At 47.8% G+C, this 15,619-nt stretch overlaps 1 protein-coding gene across 1 annotated transcript in view; it reads left to right on the forward strand.

The window, feature by feature from the left end:
* Positions 1-15,619, forward strand: part of COTL1 (coactosin like F-actin binding protein 1) — a 36,181-nt gene that overhangs the window by 7,624 nt on the left and 12,938 nt on the right. Inside the window, exon 3 of the mRNA XM_006134870.2 lies at positions 13,391-13,548. Coding sequence (XP_006134932.1) covers positions 13,391-13,548 — 158 coding nt within the window. The remainder of the gene's footprint in view (positions 1-13,390; positions 13,549-15,619) is intronic.

Raw genomic sequence — 15,619 nt, forward strand, 5'->3', positions numbered from 1 at the left:
TTCCCTTCTGCTCCCCATGCTTGCTGTTTCTGTAGCCTATTGGAGATCAATCTGGTCCATGGCATCGCAGTGCTTTCAGGGCTGCTCTAACTTCAACTCTGCTTCCCAAAGCCTCAAAAAGGAGCCATAGCACAGTGTGTCTTGGGGCCATTAAATAACGAGTGGACACCTGCTCTGTTCCTCCTGGGTAACTTCTTACAGCAGTGGACTCCAACCTTTTTACACCCAAGATCACTTTTTAAATGACAGAACAAGCCAAGGTCTGAAATCTCGCCCCTTCCTTGAAGCCCTGCCCTCTCTATTTTCCTCCTCCTCCTCCTCCTCCATCACTTGCTATCCTCAACCCTTATACTACCCAGTTCTTCTGTAGGAAGAGGTTTTTCCAACATTTGGCCTGTCTCGACTGGACCAAATGTCAGGGAAAAAAAACCCTTCTTTTGGAAGCCCCCTTATTCCTCGTGGAAAGAGGAATATAGGAGTGACCGTAAGATCATGTTTGCTCTTCCACTAAAGAAGCAGAAGAACAAATGCATCTCTGGATGCAGAAGTGTTTTTTCTGGGATATCTCGGAATCCTGAAAAACTCCTGCAGTCTAGCCGCAACCTCGCTGGGTTGAGACAGGATGTGTAGGCTCCAGAGTGGGAATGAGGGATTTGGGTGTGGGAAGGAGTGAGAGGTGCAAGATCTGGGAGAAAATCTGGATGCAGGAGAAGGTGAATAAGGGGATGCTGGCTCGGGGAGGGGGTGCCAGGCTGGGCAGTGTTGAGGGTCAGATGTAGGGTTAGGGTACTAAGCAAGCCACAGACTACTAGATGTGAGGGTTCAGGAATTTGCATTGGAGTATTTGAGGGGCTCAGGGCAGGGGGTTCCAGTGTATGATAGGCTCAGATGTAGGGTCTGGGGGAAAGGGGAGTGCAGGATGCTGTAGTCAGATGGGAGCTTGGCCCCAACAGGCTTCATTTTTAAATAAAATACTATGTCAAACAAAAAGTTTGTCTTTATTTCTGAGAAGGGCAGGAAACCTGTTTTGAGTCAGGGGTCACTGACCCAAGAAAAGTCAGTTGGGGCCACACAACTGCAAAAAACCCTCCTCCAACCCTTCTCTCCCCTACCCAGCGGCCTCCCCCTGAGCTTCCCTAATGTGGCCCCAACTGTGTTGGTGGGAACAGGGGACATAGTACTGGGGAAAGGTGCCAGTGGGGACAGAGTTCTGTGGCTTGGGACAGTGGGGAGGGAGAACAAGGAGCAGGGGAGTGGGGACAGGGTGCCAGTGGAAGCAGAGAGTGTCCTGCATCTACCTCCTCCCAGGATTTTCTCCTTGCCCCCCGAGGGAAGCCGCCGCATGCCTGACTCTTCTCTCCGCGTCCCCCGCCCCCCCCCCGGGCTCAGGGAAACCCCGTGCGTGCCTGCCCCAGGGTCGACTCTCCCCTCCTGCGCCAGTGCAGGGAAGTCGCCGTGTTCCTCCTCCAGGGCCGACACACTTCCAGAATCCCCAGAAGTGGCGCTAAGCTGCGGGACTTCCGTCCACCCGCGGGAAGCCAGCACTACCTCAATTTCCGCTGGAGGTAGGTAGTGGGGCTTCTCAGGTGCGGGAAAAATAGGGGTGGGGCCGGACACCTCGCGATCGACTGGTCGAGGCCTCGCAATCGACCAGTCGATCGCAATCAACCTGTTGGTGACCATGGTCTTACAGCTTACCCATGACAAGCCGTTCATATCTGTGACCGCCGACCAGGCTACAGAGAGTGGTGCTCTGTGCATATGGCACTAAATGAGCACTCAAGGCCATAAGATGGTGACTTCCAAGTTTGCAGTTAAATATTCTTTGGGACTGGAACCAATATCTAGTTGTAAGAGAACTCCTATATTGGCACCATGTGAATTCTCTTGAGTTTCAAACTAACATGGCTTGAGTTATACAGGCAATAATTCTTCCCCCCAAAGATTTTAAAAATCTTTGCAGATGTGTCTTATGTGTGCAGAAAGCTGCATTCCAGAAAAATAGTGTGTAACTGGAATGAACCTCCTGTATATTGCCTTGTTTGGGGGGTTGATTTTATTTTCTCCTAGCAGAGTTGGATTAGAAAAGTGATGAGCTTTTTCTCTTCTATTACTTTTACCCTCAGCAAATTAATCACAAATCAAAATATGTACATAGAGGAGGTATCATTTAAAGGAGGAGAGCTACAATTCTTGCTTCCAAGGGAGAAAAAGTGGGGTGTCCCAAAATGTTGGCCAGGATGTGTCAGTGGTAGCCTTTATGGAAGAGGGGTATAGAAAGTCTATGGTTGTAAATAGCTGTAACTCAACAGTTCATACCATCTCAGTATTTGGCCTCATATTCACAGCCTGAAAAGCACAACTGTAGTTGTCCTGTTCTCATGAATATACTTGGCTATATCAGTTAACAGTAAGTTAAAGGAGAGACCTTAGGTTTTTAAAGGTGGCTTTAATTAGTTATAAAAGTGGAGTTGCTTTCCTCAGAGCAGTAAGAGAAATTCCTCAGCAGTTTTACTTCCTTTTTAAATCCTTCCTTCTCCCCCTCACCTCCTCCTCTTTTAAACTTTGCACAACTACTGTAGTAGAGTTGCATTGTGATGTCCTGATAAAATGTGGTAAGATGGCATTGGTGCTACAAACTCGATAGGAAAAAAACTGGCTAATCCAGGGTTCCATTGATCACATAACGAAGAATTTTCGCTTTCTCCAGACATGCCTCTTTTGAGGATTAAATAACCCAGTGTTTTCCAAGTAAAAATGAATAAAGCCAGATGGAAAGCCGTAGGAGCCAGGATAATTTTGGGGGGAATCTGCCACGTACTCTGGGCCCAGGTATTCCTAATACATGGTAGGAAAAGACTAACCCTTCTGTTAGACTCTTCCTAGCAATCCCTGGGTGCAGTAATGTGAGGATCATAAAACTAGGAGTGGTGACCTTATCTAAGAATGACTAGTTCTTCTAGAGCAGGGGTGGGGAACCTTTTCTGGGCCAGGGCTGTTGACCCACAGAAAAATCAGTCAGGGGCCACACACAAGTGAGAAGCGCCAAGCCAAACCCTCACTGATGTTGCCCTGGACTGAGAAGCAGAAAGATTCTCCTCATGTACCTGCACTTAGGTGGACCCAGGCTAGTAGATTTTGTGCGCTCCAGCCATGCAGTGGGCTAGCAGGGGGGCCAGTGTGTGCTCCCCAGTGCTGGGGGAGGGGTGCCGCCTCCATCCCCTGGGCCTTAGGTTCCCTACCCCGGTGTTAGAGCAATAGGACTAATGTTAAAAGGCTTTTTGGCGTTCATATAACTTTCCTTATTTTAGTCAGTGTGAAATGATGCTGCTTTGTAGTCTGGTGGGGAAACTTTGATTCAATTGCATTAAATTGCTTAGGTGGCTCAGAATAGGCCCTGCTATCAGGGAAATCACTTGGGGAAACCTTATCTACTGATAAGAAACTTTGGAGAGGGAGATTAAGTGGCTTTATTGTTGAGGTGTTCATTGTACTATTTCATTATGTACAAAGCACCTACCTCACCCTTGGTACGTACCACTGTAAGATAGACCTACCCTCTAATCTGTGCAGCAGCACAGCCCTGCAACTGCTTAATGAGCCACACCCTGCCAGGGGCTCCTGGCCCTGTGCACAGAGCTGCCTGGCTGGGGGAGGAACACGTCTCCCTCAATGATCGCAGCAGCTCCCTGCTGAGAGAGCAGCGAGCCCCTCTCTGTTAGCAGAGAGGTGACGTGTCCCTCCTAGCTGGGAGAGACTCGCTACTCTGTCCTCAGCAGGCAACTGCTGCTGTCCCTGAGGAAGAAGTGCCCTTCCCGCCCCCCCCCCCCCCCCCCCCAGCCAGGCAGCCTTGTGAGCAGAACCCAGAGCAGTTGGCTGGGCTGGGCTCATTAAGCAGCTGCAGGGCAGTGCGGCTGCGCATCTTAGGGGGAACACTGCTGGCGGCTCCAGCAGGCTCTGCAGCAGCCTTGTAAAATCTTCCTAACTATAGTCATTGTCTGTGCTGGGTCTAGGGTTAGTGGCGTGGAAGATGGCTCTATAGAAGCAGGGCAGGATTTCTTCTTCCAGAGGATGTTTGCCGTCTCGTTGTTTAAAATGCCCCTGCAGACACAGACCTCCATCTTCTAAAGCCAATTTAAGCCCCTTTTTGGAGAGTGGGAGGAGGGAATTAAAGTGTCTTGGGTTTCTTAGTTGGAGGAGGAAGAGCAGCCTGGAGCTGACTCTGCACTGACTACTTCTATGTAAGAATGGCCATATTGCGTAAGACCAACAGGCCATTCTAGCTCTGTGATTTCCTTCCCGCCCCCCCCCCCCCCCCAAGTATGGGTCAAGACCCAATATTGGGTCATGGAAAGTCAGGCACTGGGTTGCCTTTCTGTCAAGTGACCCACGGGGGGCGCTAAGGCAGCTTTCTACCTGTCCTGGCACTGCAGACCCTGCTGTGGCCTGCAAGCTGATAGCAGCAGGCCCGGCTCCTAAGTGGAGGTGAGTAGCCAACTCAAGACTGGGGAGGAGGGGAACAAAGCAAGCCAAAACATGGAGCCCATCCCATCTCAAATCAAGCCCAAAACTATCTCCGTCCATTTGTGCTTGGCGACAAACCAGGAACTAGCCAGTGAGGGTGTGGAGCCAAAGCTTGGGGTGGGGACATCCGGCAGAGCTGCCTCACCATTCCACTGCATCAATGACTGAGAACCAACAGTGGTAAGCAGGTGCCCCAGCAATCCCCTGTCCTAGCCCTGAGCCTCTCCTGCACCCTAAACACCTCATCTCTGGTTGCATCCCATAGCTTACACTTCCTGTATCCCACCCCCATGCCCTATCCCAGAGGCCCCACCTATATACAAACCCCTCTGCCCCCCCCTGCTCTGGCCTGCACCACAAACCCCTCATCTCTGGCCCCACCCAAGAGCCCACACCCCCCAAGGACAGTTTTCACCCACGGCACCCTCAACCTCTCATCCCCGCGGCCCATCCTGGACCCGCACTCTAGTCAAGATATAACTTCCTTCAACTGGGTCGCAAGAGTTTCTCCTGATGGTCACCAATGTTCATTGCTCCTGAAGCATTTAACAGATTGGTGCAATTTCAAGTGTTCCATCCCAAGCTTCTGACACCTGGAGGTTTAGGGGCCCTCGGGCATGGCTTGGCTAATAGCTGTTGATCGATAACTTCATGGATAATCTAACTTTTGAATCCAGTTACACTTTTGGCTTTCCTAACTGCTCCAGGCAACGATTTCACAGCTTGACTGCCAATATCATGTGATGTACGACTTCCTTTTGTCTGGTCGCTGCAGAGAGGATTTGGCAGGATAGCACGGACTTCCTTGGGAAGAGGAAATCCATGAATATACAAGAATTTAAACTTGGATCCTGTTTCACTGACAACTAGGGATGTAAAATCCCGTTTAATCAGCTAAACAGCACTTAACTGGTTATCCACTTAAACAGGTGTGGGTGGAGGCTGCTCTAGCCAGACTGGAGCGCCCCATACCCAGGGTGGGTCCCGCTGGGCTGGGCCAGCTCTTACTGGTTAGCCATTCAATCCCTACTGACAACTTGTCACTGAACATGCTTCTGACTGTTTGTGAAACTCGACCGGTTCAGCTCCGGGATTGACTGTGCAATCTGACCTCTGCCAGAACGATCTGCTTCTCGTGTGGGTGAACAGTTGGAAGAAAAGCTGGTATAATTAAGTCACACAAAGGCAAAAGCTTAAACACAATGGGTCTACAAGGCAATTAAACACCCATGGCTGGTCTGTCAGCTGGCTCCCGTAGCAGGGTTGCAAAATTGCGGTGTGGCAGTCCAGGCTAGGATTAGAGTCTGGGTTCCTGGGCTATGCAAGGGGAGAGGGTCCCATGTGAGCACTCCTTCGGTCTGGGGGCGACCAGTGCTAGGGCTTCCTCCATGTTGAGCTCCCCTCTTCTGCTGGGAGTCAAGGTGCTGGGGCTTCCCTTACCCACCCCATGGCTTCTGCTAGCACTCCAGGGTAACAGACTTCTTCCAGGGGCCCCATTTTTCTGGGGCCCCCATTTGGCCTGGGCCCATTGGATAACTTGTGCTGGATAACCCATGAAGACCTAATGTGGTCATGGAACAGTTGGTCTGCTAACCCAGCCAGGGAGTCTCCTAGTGAATTGCATTTTGTCCTCTTGGCTCTGAATGCTGGATGCTAAGAGCAGCTTTCAGAGAGCATGAGTGCTTTTCCTCCTGCCCTTCCACTGAGAATCCAGGTTGCCCCACATCTGTGGGTCACAGGTCAAAGTGAAGTTTGCACTGTCAGATGGTGTGGCTCTTCCTCAAAATGTGGACCAAACTTTTTTGGCTTGTATAAGAACGGGGACTTTGAGTGCTTAGCAAAAACGTGGCTCAAAAACACATGCAGTAGAGTTGAAAGAAGGGAAGGAGGCTGTTTTTGTCTTCTACAGCAGCGGTGGGCGATAACTTTTGATGGGGGGGGGTCACTCCAAGATTTTGGTAAGTGGTCAAGAGCCACACTCTTCTATGGGAGGGAGGGGTCTGGGATGGAGGCTGGGTTCAGAAGGGAGTTCAGGGTTGGGGACTGGAATGCAGGAGGGAGTTTGGAGGGAGTTGTGATCTGGGGGATGCAGAGGGTTTGACTGGTGCCCTGGGGCAGGGAGGGGCTGGAGTGCCAGAGGCAGTCTTTGGCTGGGAGGTGCTTACCTAGGTGGCTTCCTGTGACTCTCTGCTGTAGGTGCTGGGAGGGTGGGAGAGGCTTCATGCACTGCCCATGCCCCCAGCAAAATTCCTTAGCTCCCATTGGCCAGTTTCTGTTCACACCCTCTGCGCCCCCCCCCCCAGCAGATAGCCACAGGGAGCAGCCAGCTGCTTAAAACTGCCAGGGGCTGGCTGTCTGTGTGCCTGAGGGTCCCAGCTGGGCAGCCCATGGGCCAGATCAGCAGCTTAGTGGGCTGCATCTGCCCACCCCTGTTGACAATCACACTGGGATATTTGTGCTCCCTCTTCACACAAATGTTTGTCTTTACTTCCCCATCTTTCATGCTCCCTTTTTAGTCTCAACTCAATAACTAATTGAAGTATTGGTGCTTGTGTAACTGCCTGCAGGTAGATTTGAACCTAGAACCCCTGGAGCTTAGTGTTGGAGCCCCTACAGCCTGAGCTATAAAACCAGCTGGCACTCTGCTTAAACTGTACAGCTCACTCATTCTTCTAAGTGCCACTCACTACATGGGGACAGGGAACCACATCCACTACGTGTGTGGGTTACACCTGCAGCTGGAATTTCTTACTACAGATTTTTTCATACCAGCCAGTAATAAAGCCTTTTCAAGAGAGACTGAAGCTCTGCATGCACATAGTGCTGGTAGATGTGGCACTTCTGCTTTTGGGGTGTCTTTCACAAGAGCCAATCAAACTCTGGACTGGAAAGTATTTTGCTAGAAAATGGCCTTTTTTGAAACTGCAAAAATGTCCAACATTGGGTGTGTGGAAGGGCCTTTTCTCTTTTTTTTTTTTTTTTTTTTTTTTTTTCCAGTTTTGACAAAACAAGAAAACTTTGTTATTCCTTCTCTTCCCTATATCTCTCCTCCCATCCCCTCCCCCAGCTCAGGGGCAAAGGATGGGGAAAGTATAAAACTTGGCAGTGAAAAAGGAAAACTAAAGAAACAACATTGAAGGGGGGGTGGGGAGAATGTGGTAAAAATGTCTTTGCAAAAGTATCAAGCAAATGAAAAATTGACAAATTTCCATTTTCCAAACAAGTGATATTTATTGTCCTTCAAAGGCAGCTTCTTGCATTGGCTCTGGTACTTATTTTCTGGGGGGAGGGGGAGACAGGGGAGAGTGGTAAGAGCCTTTGTTTCTATAATACTCCATGGTTCTTTTATATGCTGCACCAAAAGGACACCAGGTGACCTACAAACTGATGAAGCAGCTGTGATTCGGTGTAGTCTGTGCTAGCTGGACTGCCCATCTGCTCTGCCCCTCTGGAAGATGAGCATTGATGTAGGTTTCAATATCTTGTATGCTCACAAGAGACGATGGAGCGAGGTGGTTTTTTTTTACGTTTGGGGTTGCAAATGCACCCAGCAGCTTGGATTGGTGATTCGCACCGCAGAAAGAATGTGGAATCTGTCAGACTCGAGATAGAACTGGAAGGGTCCTCAAGAGGTCATCAAGTCCAGTCCCCTACCCTTATGGCAGGACCCAGCACTGTCTAGATGTTTATCTAACCTGCGCTTAAATATCTCCAGAGATGGAGATTCCACAACCTCCTTAGGGAATGTATTCCCGTGTTTAACCAGTTAGGAAGTTTTTCCTAATGTCCAACCTAAACCTCCCTTGCTGCAGTTTCAGCCCATTGCTGCTTGTCCTATCCTCAGAGGCCAAGGAGAACAATTTTTCTCCCTCCTCCTTGTGACACCCTTTTAGATACTTGAAAACCACTATCATGTCCCCTCTGTTTTCTTTTCTAAACTAAAAGCCCAATTCTTTCAGTCTTTTCTCATATTTCAGTTCCCTAGACCTTTTAATCATTCTTATTGCTCTTCTCAGGACTCTGTCCAGTTTCTCCACATCTTTCTTGAAATGTGGTGCCCAGAACTGGACACAATGCTCCAACTGAGGCCTAATCAGCACAGAGTGGAAGAATGACTTCTTGTGTCTTGCTCACAACACTCCTGTCAATGCAACCCAGAATCATGTTTTGCCCCCTCCCTTTTTTTTGCAATGGTGTCACACTGATTCAAATACTTAACTTGTGGCCCACTATGAGACTCAGATCCCTTTCTGTAGTACTCCTTCCTAGACAGTCACTTCCCATTCTGTATGTGAAACTGATTGTTCCTTCGTAAGTGGAGTATTTTGCATTTGTTCTTATTAAACTTCATTACTTTAGACCATTTCTCCAGTTTGTCCAGCTCATTTTGAAATATGAACCTATCCTCTAAAGCACTTGTAATCCCTCCCAGCTTCGTATCATCTGCACACTTAAGTGTACTCTCTGTCAATGTCTCAATCATTTATGAAGATATTGAACAGAACCAGTCCCAAAACAGACCCCTGCGGAACCCCAGTTGGTATGCCCAGCATGATTATATGTAGACGGTCACTAAATAGGCCAAACTAAGGTTATTTAACAAAGTTGAAGCTATGCCCTGCAACAAGCACTACAATGACCTTAAAATCAAAGGGTCTGTAGGTGGCGGTCAGTGAAAGGGAGTAAATTTTGGAAGTGAGTATGAAATGCCGCTGCAACTGGTTGCGCCTTAGGGTGCGTCTACAGTGCACCCGTTATTTCTAGATAACAGTGCGAGCGTCTACATAGCCATTCTGTCTGTTTGAAATAACAGATGGCTTATTCTGAAATCTGTAAACGTCATTCTACCAGGAATAATGCCCATTCCGAAATAGCTATTTCAAAATAAGGCGTGTGTAGATGCTCCACTGTTGCTATTTTGAAATAGAATGGCTCTGGTAAGGGGCTAAGTTATTCCTCTCCAGTGCCTCCTGGGGCTCTAAATCGAGACAGGCTTCCCTAATGTAGACGTGCTGACTCGGACTAATTTTGAGGCTTCCCTGCAGCGTAGACGTGCTATTTCGAAATAAGCACGGAATAGCTGTGCAGTGTAGACATACTCTTAGTGGCTGCGGACTGTGGGCGAGGGAGCTAGCTGGTTGGGAGGGTGAAGTGGCCATTGTTGGATCTCCATCAGGAACTCCCAGGGGTAGGTAATACAGCTAAACGCCACCTTGTAGTGTAGGGGTGGAGAATCTTTTTTGAGTCGGAGGCCAGTGATGCACAGAAAATAAGATGGGGACTGCACAAAAGCAAGAAGCCCAAAAAACTCCAAAGCCCCAATGTGAGTGTTGGGGGCCGGATCCGGGCCCTGAGCCTTAGGTTCCCCAATCCTGTTGTAGCAGCACCACAGGGTCATCAAGGGTTTATGCCTGGGCAGTATGGCTCCCAAAAGAGATGTGCTGCAATGGGGAAGAGAACAGGAAGCTTGAAAGATTCCAAGATGGATCCACACATTTGGTATCTGCTTTGGAGGATGGGGTAATAATTCAAAATGACCTGGACAAACTGGAGAAATGGTCTGCGGTAATTAAGTTTAATAAGGACAGATGTTAAGTGGAGTACTTTGCAAGGAAAAATCCGTTCCCATTCTGCATGTGTGAAAGGGACTGTCTAGGAAGGGGTACAGCCGGAAAGAACCTAGGGGTTGTAGTAGACCACAAACTAAATGAGTCAACCGCGTGACAACGTGTTGCAAAAAAGAGCAAACATGATTCTGGGATGCATTAAAGGGAGTGTTATGTGCAAGATCCGAGAAGTCCTTCTTCCTCTCTACTCTGCACTGATTAGGCCTCAATTGAAATATTGTGCCCATTTGAGGAAAGATGTGGGGAAATTGGAGATGGTCCAGAGAAGAGCAACAAACATGATGAAAAGTCTAGAAAACATGACCTATGAAGGAAGACTGAAAGAACTGGGTTTGTTTAATTTGGAAAAGAGAAGCCTGAAAGGGGACATGTTAGCACCTTTCAAATACCTAAAAGGTTTTACAAGGAAAAGAACTTTTCTTCCTCCTTAACATCAGGATCAGACCAGAAGCAATGGGCTTAAAATGCAGCAAGGGAGGCTTAGGTTGGACATTAGCGACTGTGAGGGCAGGGCACTGGACTTGATGACCTCTTGAGGTCTTTTCCTGTTCTACTAATCTCTGACTTTCCCCCATAGATCAGAAGGCTCTGAAGGTTGTGCCAATTCTTTTAGGTAACAAACCCCTTCCCCCTTGAGCAGAGGCAATGGTGTACAGACCATAGTTAGGGAAGCTTCTAGGAGTTCTCCAGGGAAGAAGAGAGATGGTGCAGCATTTTCTTGTGATTCTCTCCCACCCCGTCCTGCTAACCCATGTGTCTTAAAGCTATACAGCTTCTGGAATTGTAAAAGTTGCAGCTGTAATTGAGTTACATTTAAATGTCTAGCCTTCGTGGCTGCAGAGAAAGTGATTGAAAAAAGGCTCTCAAATGGACTCAGTTTACTGTTTATAAAACTTTTTTTTTTCACCCAGTCTCGAGATTTTTTTTTTTTTTTTTTTTTTTTGGGTGGCTTGACTGTTCATTTCTGAAAGCTGGGTGTTAAAAAAACACTTGTTTGCTTTACTCCAGGAATACTGCCGTGTTCCATTGAGGAGGAATTGTCTTTCTAGGATTCTTTACCATGACCAAGTGAGGGAGCGGAGGAAACAAAGGTGTTTGAGATGCCTTTTTGAAGTTCTCTCTTCCCCCCCCCCCCCTCCCCCGTGTGGTTTTTAGTAGCAGGGAGTGAATGTCTGCAGGTCAGACACTTAACTGGAGCATCCAGAGGTCTTGGACTTTGGATTACGCTCAGCATGGCAGCGCCTTTGTAGACTAGACCCTTTTGCTATGTGAATCTACAGATGTCTCCGGGCTAATAGGGAATAGTACTAAAGAGTTGAGCTCTCAGAAGAGAGCCCAGGTGATCTATAGGCATCCAGCACACACACTTCTATATGAGATACTGTGAAATGGCTGAAAGGTTATCACTAACCCCAACCTTAATGGGTTAATGCTCCCACCAGTGGATCTTGACATATTAATGGGAGCAGACTAAATATGAAGAGTTGCCTGGAAACTGTTTGGCGAGAACTAGAGCCTTGAGTGCAGGTGGGTGGGTGTGGAGACAGGTGGCTGTAGTTACAGCCATCAGGAGGCAAAGACAGTGTGTCTTGTTCTGTTTGTTTTGTTCCCCCAGGAAGAAGGGATTAATTTTGTGTGTGTGTGTGAGAAGCAGTACACCAGCCCATTGATGTTTCTGCCCCTCGGTAACTACTGGTCTTAGTTTTTGTTCAGTCAGCAATTTCCTTGGCCTGTGTGGCTGAGCTGTAACACCGTCAGCTATTATAGTGACTCATGGTCTGGACTTGTGTCTCATTGCTCAACCATGAAGGCTGAAGTGTGGTCATAGGTCTCCTGTCCTGCCTTGCACGGGTGGTTTCCTGCCTACCCGAGCAGCTTGTGCCTAGGGACCAGTTCAGCGTCTTCCCTTTTCCTGCATGCATTGTCCAAGCAAGCGATGTGGACTTCACCTGGCAAGCTTTCAAGTGTGTTCATTTCCAAACTAAGCAGCTGGCATGGTACAGCTGTGGCAGCCAAGTAACTCCTAGCCGGTGAGAGTCCAAAGGCAAATGGCAGAACTAATTTGGGAAGCACATCGACTATATACTTGAGAGAATCTGTCTGTTCAAGAACCCTTCCTAAACAGGACCACCAAATTTGGCATGCAGCTTTCTCGGAACCTAGCGTAAAGCAAGGTCAGGGTTTGGTTGTGCCAGGAACATGCCAAGAATGGATTGCTTCTAAGAAAAGACAATATCAGCAGGCAGGCAAAAGGGTTGGCTGGGGGTGTCCAGTCCTGAGTCTTCCATAAAGGGCACCCTAGGGAGATGGAGCATGGGATGGCTGCAGCCCCTTCCCCTCCAATTTGTACAAAAGCATTGCTGGCTGTTCCCCTTTGTCTGGGAGCAAGGGGAAGGTACACAGTTTGCTGCATTCCTCACTCTGGCAGGGGAGGGCCGGGGCAGACTAACCGGGACCTGCCCCAGCTGGGGGACATGCTGCCCTCCCCTTCACTGTGCTAGCTGGAGCTGCAGTGACCATGGAGAGGTGCTTCTCATCTGGCCCCAAGCTCTTCAGTGAGAGAAGGTTAGGGTCATCCTCTCTCCCCGGGGCAGCTTGCATACAGAACCCTTCATCTCCAGCCCCACCTCAGAGCAATGATTTTTAAATGACGCAAGTACGTTATCCTTTTATTTTCCAAAACCAAAAATTCAACACTGGGTAAATTCTCCTATCCTATATAGGAGAGTGTTTGTATGCACAGGTTTCTCTATTATAATCGCTTAGGGTTGCCAGATACTTTCACGAAGAATACCGAACATGGCAGGAAAAAAATTGGTTGAGCAAAAAAAAAAAAAGTCGGGGGACCACACTTGTTAGGGGGCAGGGGAGAGGGGAAGATGCACTGCGCCTTTAAATCCCCACACTCTGCCCCGCCAGATGCAACAGGGGAAGAATGTCCAAGCGGCCTTCTATCCGAGAAAAAGAAAATACCAGATATTTTACATGTTCGGTATTTTCTGTATTTTTTAATGGACAGAGGCCACAAATACCAGACTGTCCAGGCCAATACTGGACACCTGGCAACCCTACAATCGTTTGTATATTTTTATTAATCTAGAGAGTTGGTCTCAATACCTGAAATTCAGATCAGGAGACATTCTGGCTATGCTGAGAATTGACTAAACTAACGCTTTTCTAGCGAATTAATATATATCTTTTTGTCTCTCTTCTCATGAAGTCTTTTTTTTTTGTTTAAGATGATATCCGGTTGTTTGGCTTTGTCCGATTTACCACCGGAGATGCCATGAGCAAGCGAGTCAAGTTTGCCCTTATCACTTGGATTGGAGAGAGCGTCAGCGGCCTGCAGAGAGCCAAAACCGGGACTGATAAAACTCTGGTCAAAGAAGTAGTACAGGTAACGCCATCTTTCTGACCTTCTCTGCCTCTAGCCTTTGCGGATGTGGTGTGGGAGGTGGGAAACGATTCCCTCTTTAAAGCTCCAACTCTAACCCTCCTCCACCTCCTCAAGACTCCAGCTGCCCTTTGAATGATCTGTTAAATGATGACCTTTGGACTCTCAGCTATTAACAGAGCTCTTGGCTGTAAATGTTTCTCTCTTCACCTCTGTTCTTTCTCTCCCTGATACAAAAACAACTTAATATTGAGGCATGTCTAGCAGCACATGAATAGTTAAATTGGATACGGTTAATAAGGGAAGGCGCTGCCATCAGTAACTCTTGTTACAGTGATTCTTACTTCAGACAATGTGAAGGGTTCAGATTTCACTGTGCAGAGACAAAGGACTGCAAGGCTGGGCTTCCAATTGGTATTAATTAACAAGCAACTTTTAATAGTTAACTAGATTAGGATAGCTTCCTGTTTGGCATTGGGTGTAACAGGAACATGGAAATGTGTGTACTAAGCTCTGTTTCCTCAGTGTTTGTGGGGTGTTTTTTTAAACCACTTAGATGCATGCCTAGGGCATTCTGGTGCAGAACTGTTCCCACAAAATTCAACTCCAATAAACTTAAATCTAGGAGGGAAACTTCAGTTGTTAGAGAACTGCACTGTGGAATGTTGTGAATGCAATACCGAATCATCTCTTAGAAGTGGAGAGGGCAATGGGGGAAGGGGTCAATTCACAGCTCTTCCACTGGCCTGTAGAGTAGTCCTGGGCAAGTCACATCCCTGCTCTGTACCACCATTTTCCCATCTGTAAAATGGGAATAATGATACTGACCTCCTTATTAAAGGCTTTTGAGATCTACTGCTGAAAGCTCCATTAGAGCTAGGCATTAAAACAGTCTTACAGCTTAAGGCAAGAAGGGACCACCAAAATGTTCCTACCTTTGTTGTACGCAAGAGTATCGTAGCCAACAGCAACACAACTATGCCTGAATAGATTTACAGTTCAGCATATGCTTCTTCTGAAGAAATGTTTATGGTGGAACCCATCTCAAACAAGTTCTCTAAATGTACTGTCTCTTCTTGGTGCCTAAGCAAATCCCTATTCCTTGGGCTGTCAGAAAACAGGCTGAATATTGAAAATCCTACAAGGGATTGGAAAGGACCTCATGGGTCACCCAGTCCCGTTCTTTGCACTCAAGACAGGGCTAAGTAATAACTAGACCATTCCTGACACTTGTCTGACCTGTTCTTAAACTGCACAACCTCCTTAGGCAATTTGTTTCAATGCTTAACTATCCTAATAGGAAGCTTCTTTTTCCTAATGTCTGGCCTACATTGCTGAAATTTAAGCCCATTGCTGTTTGTAAACCTGGGAGGTTTACAAGAATAGGTTTTTACCCTCCTCCTTGTAACAACTTTGTCCCATAGTATTTGTCTACATTAAGAAATTCCTTTTGAAAGGCAAGTGAGGAAGATAAAGGCTCCTTCAGTTTAATGAGCGGTGATTGTCATAATGATTCTGACCTACACAAGTCAAATGTTACAGGCCTGCTAAAAACACTGACGGACCGGGCCAAGTCTGGGCACAGCTGAAGGCGTCCTCTCGGGGTGAATTGCTCAAATGCGGGGCTCCTTACAGCCCCCAGATTGGTGACCTTTCCAAACAGGCCACAAACCAGTCCCACAGAGTGCTTCAGCAGCCTGCCTGAAGCCACACGAGCAAAACCCCTCCGACACGCCAGCAATATCAGTGCCCCAGATGGCCCTGGGCCTCATATACCGGTGGGGGGGGGGGGTGTCTTAGAACCCAATCCCACCTACCCTGAACAAGTTCTGTCCGGTTCCAAGAAACCAGCCACAGATCCCTGGTCAATTTACCCTCTGGATCTTACCCACAAATCACGCTGAGCCAATCCTTTAGCATCTAACATCTAAAGGTTTATTATTACAATAAAGAAAAGCATGAGAGTAAGATTGTTAAAGGATAGTACGTTACATGCATCGAATCTCCCAGTTCTCGATGCAGGATCTAGCAGAGATGTTACAGCTGCTGGCTCAAAAGTCCTTGTTGCGCATCC

The sequence above is a fragment of the Pelodiscus sinensis genome, chromosome 12 (genome assembly GCF_049634645.1).
Source record: "Pelodiscus sinensis isolate JC-2024 chromosome 12, ASM4963464v1, whole genome shotgun sequence".
NCBI lineage: Eukaryota > Metazoa > Chordata > Testudines > Trionychidae > Pelodiscus > Pelodiscus sinensis.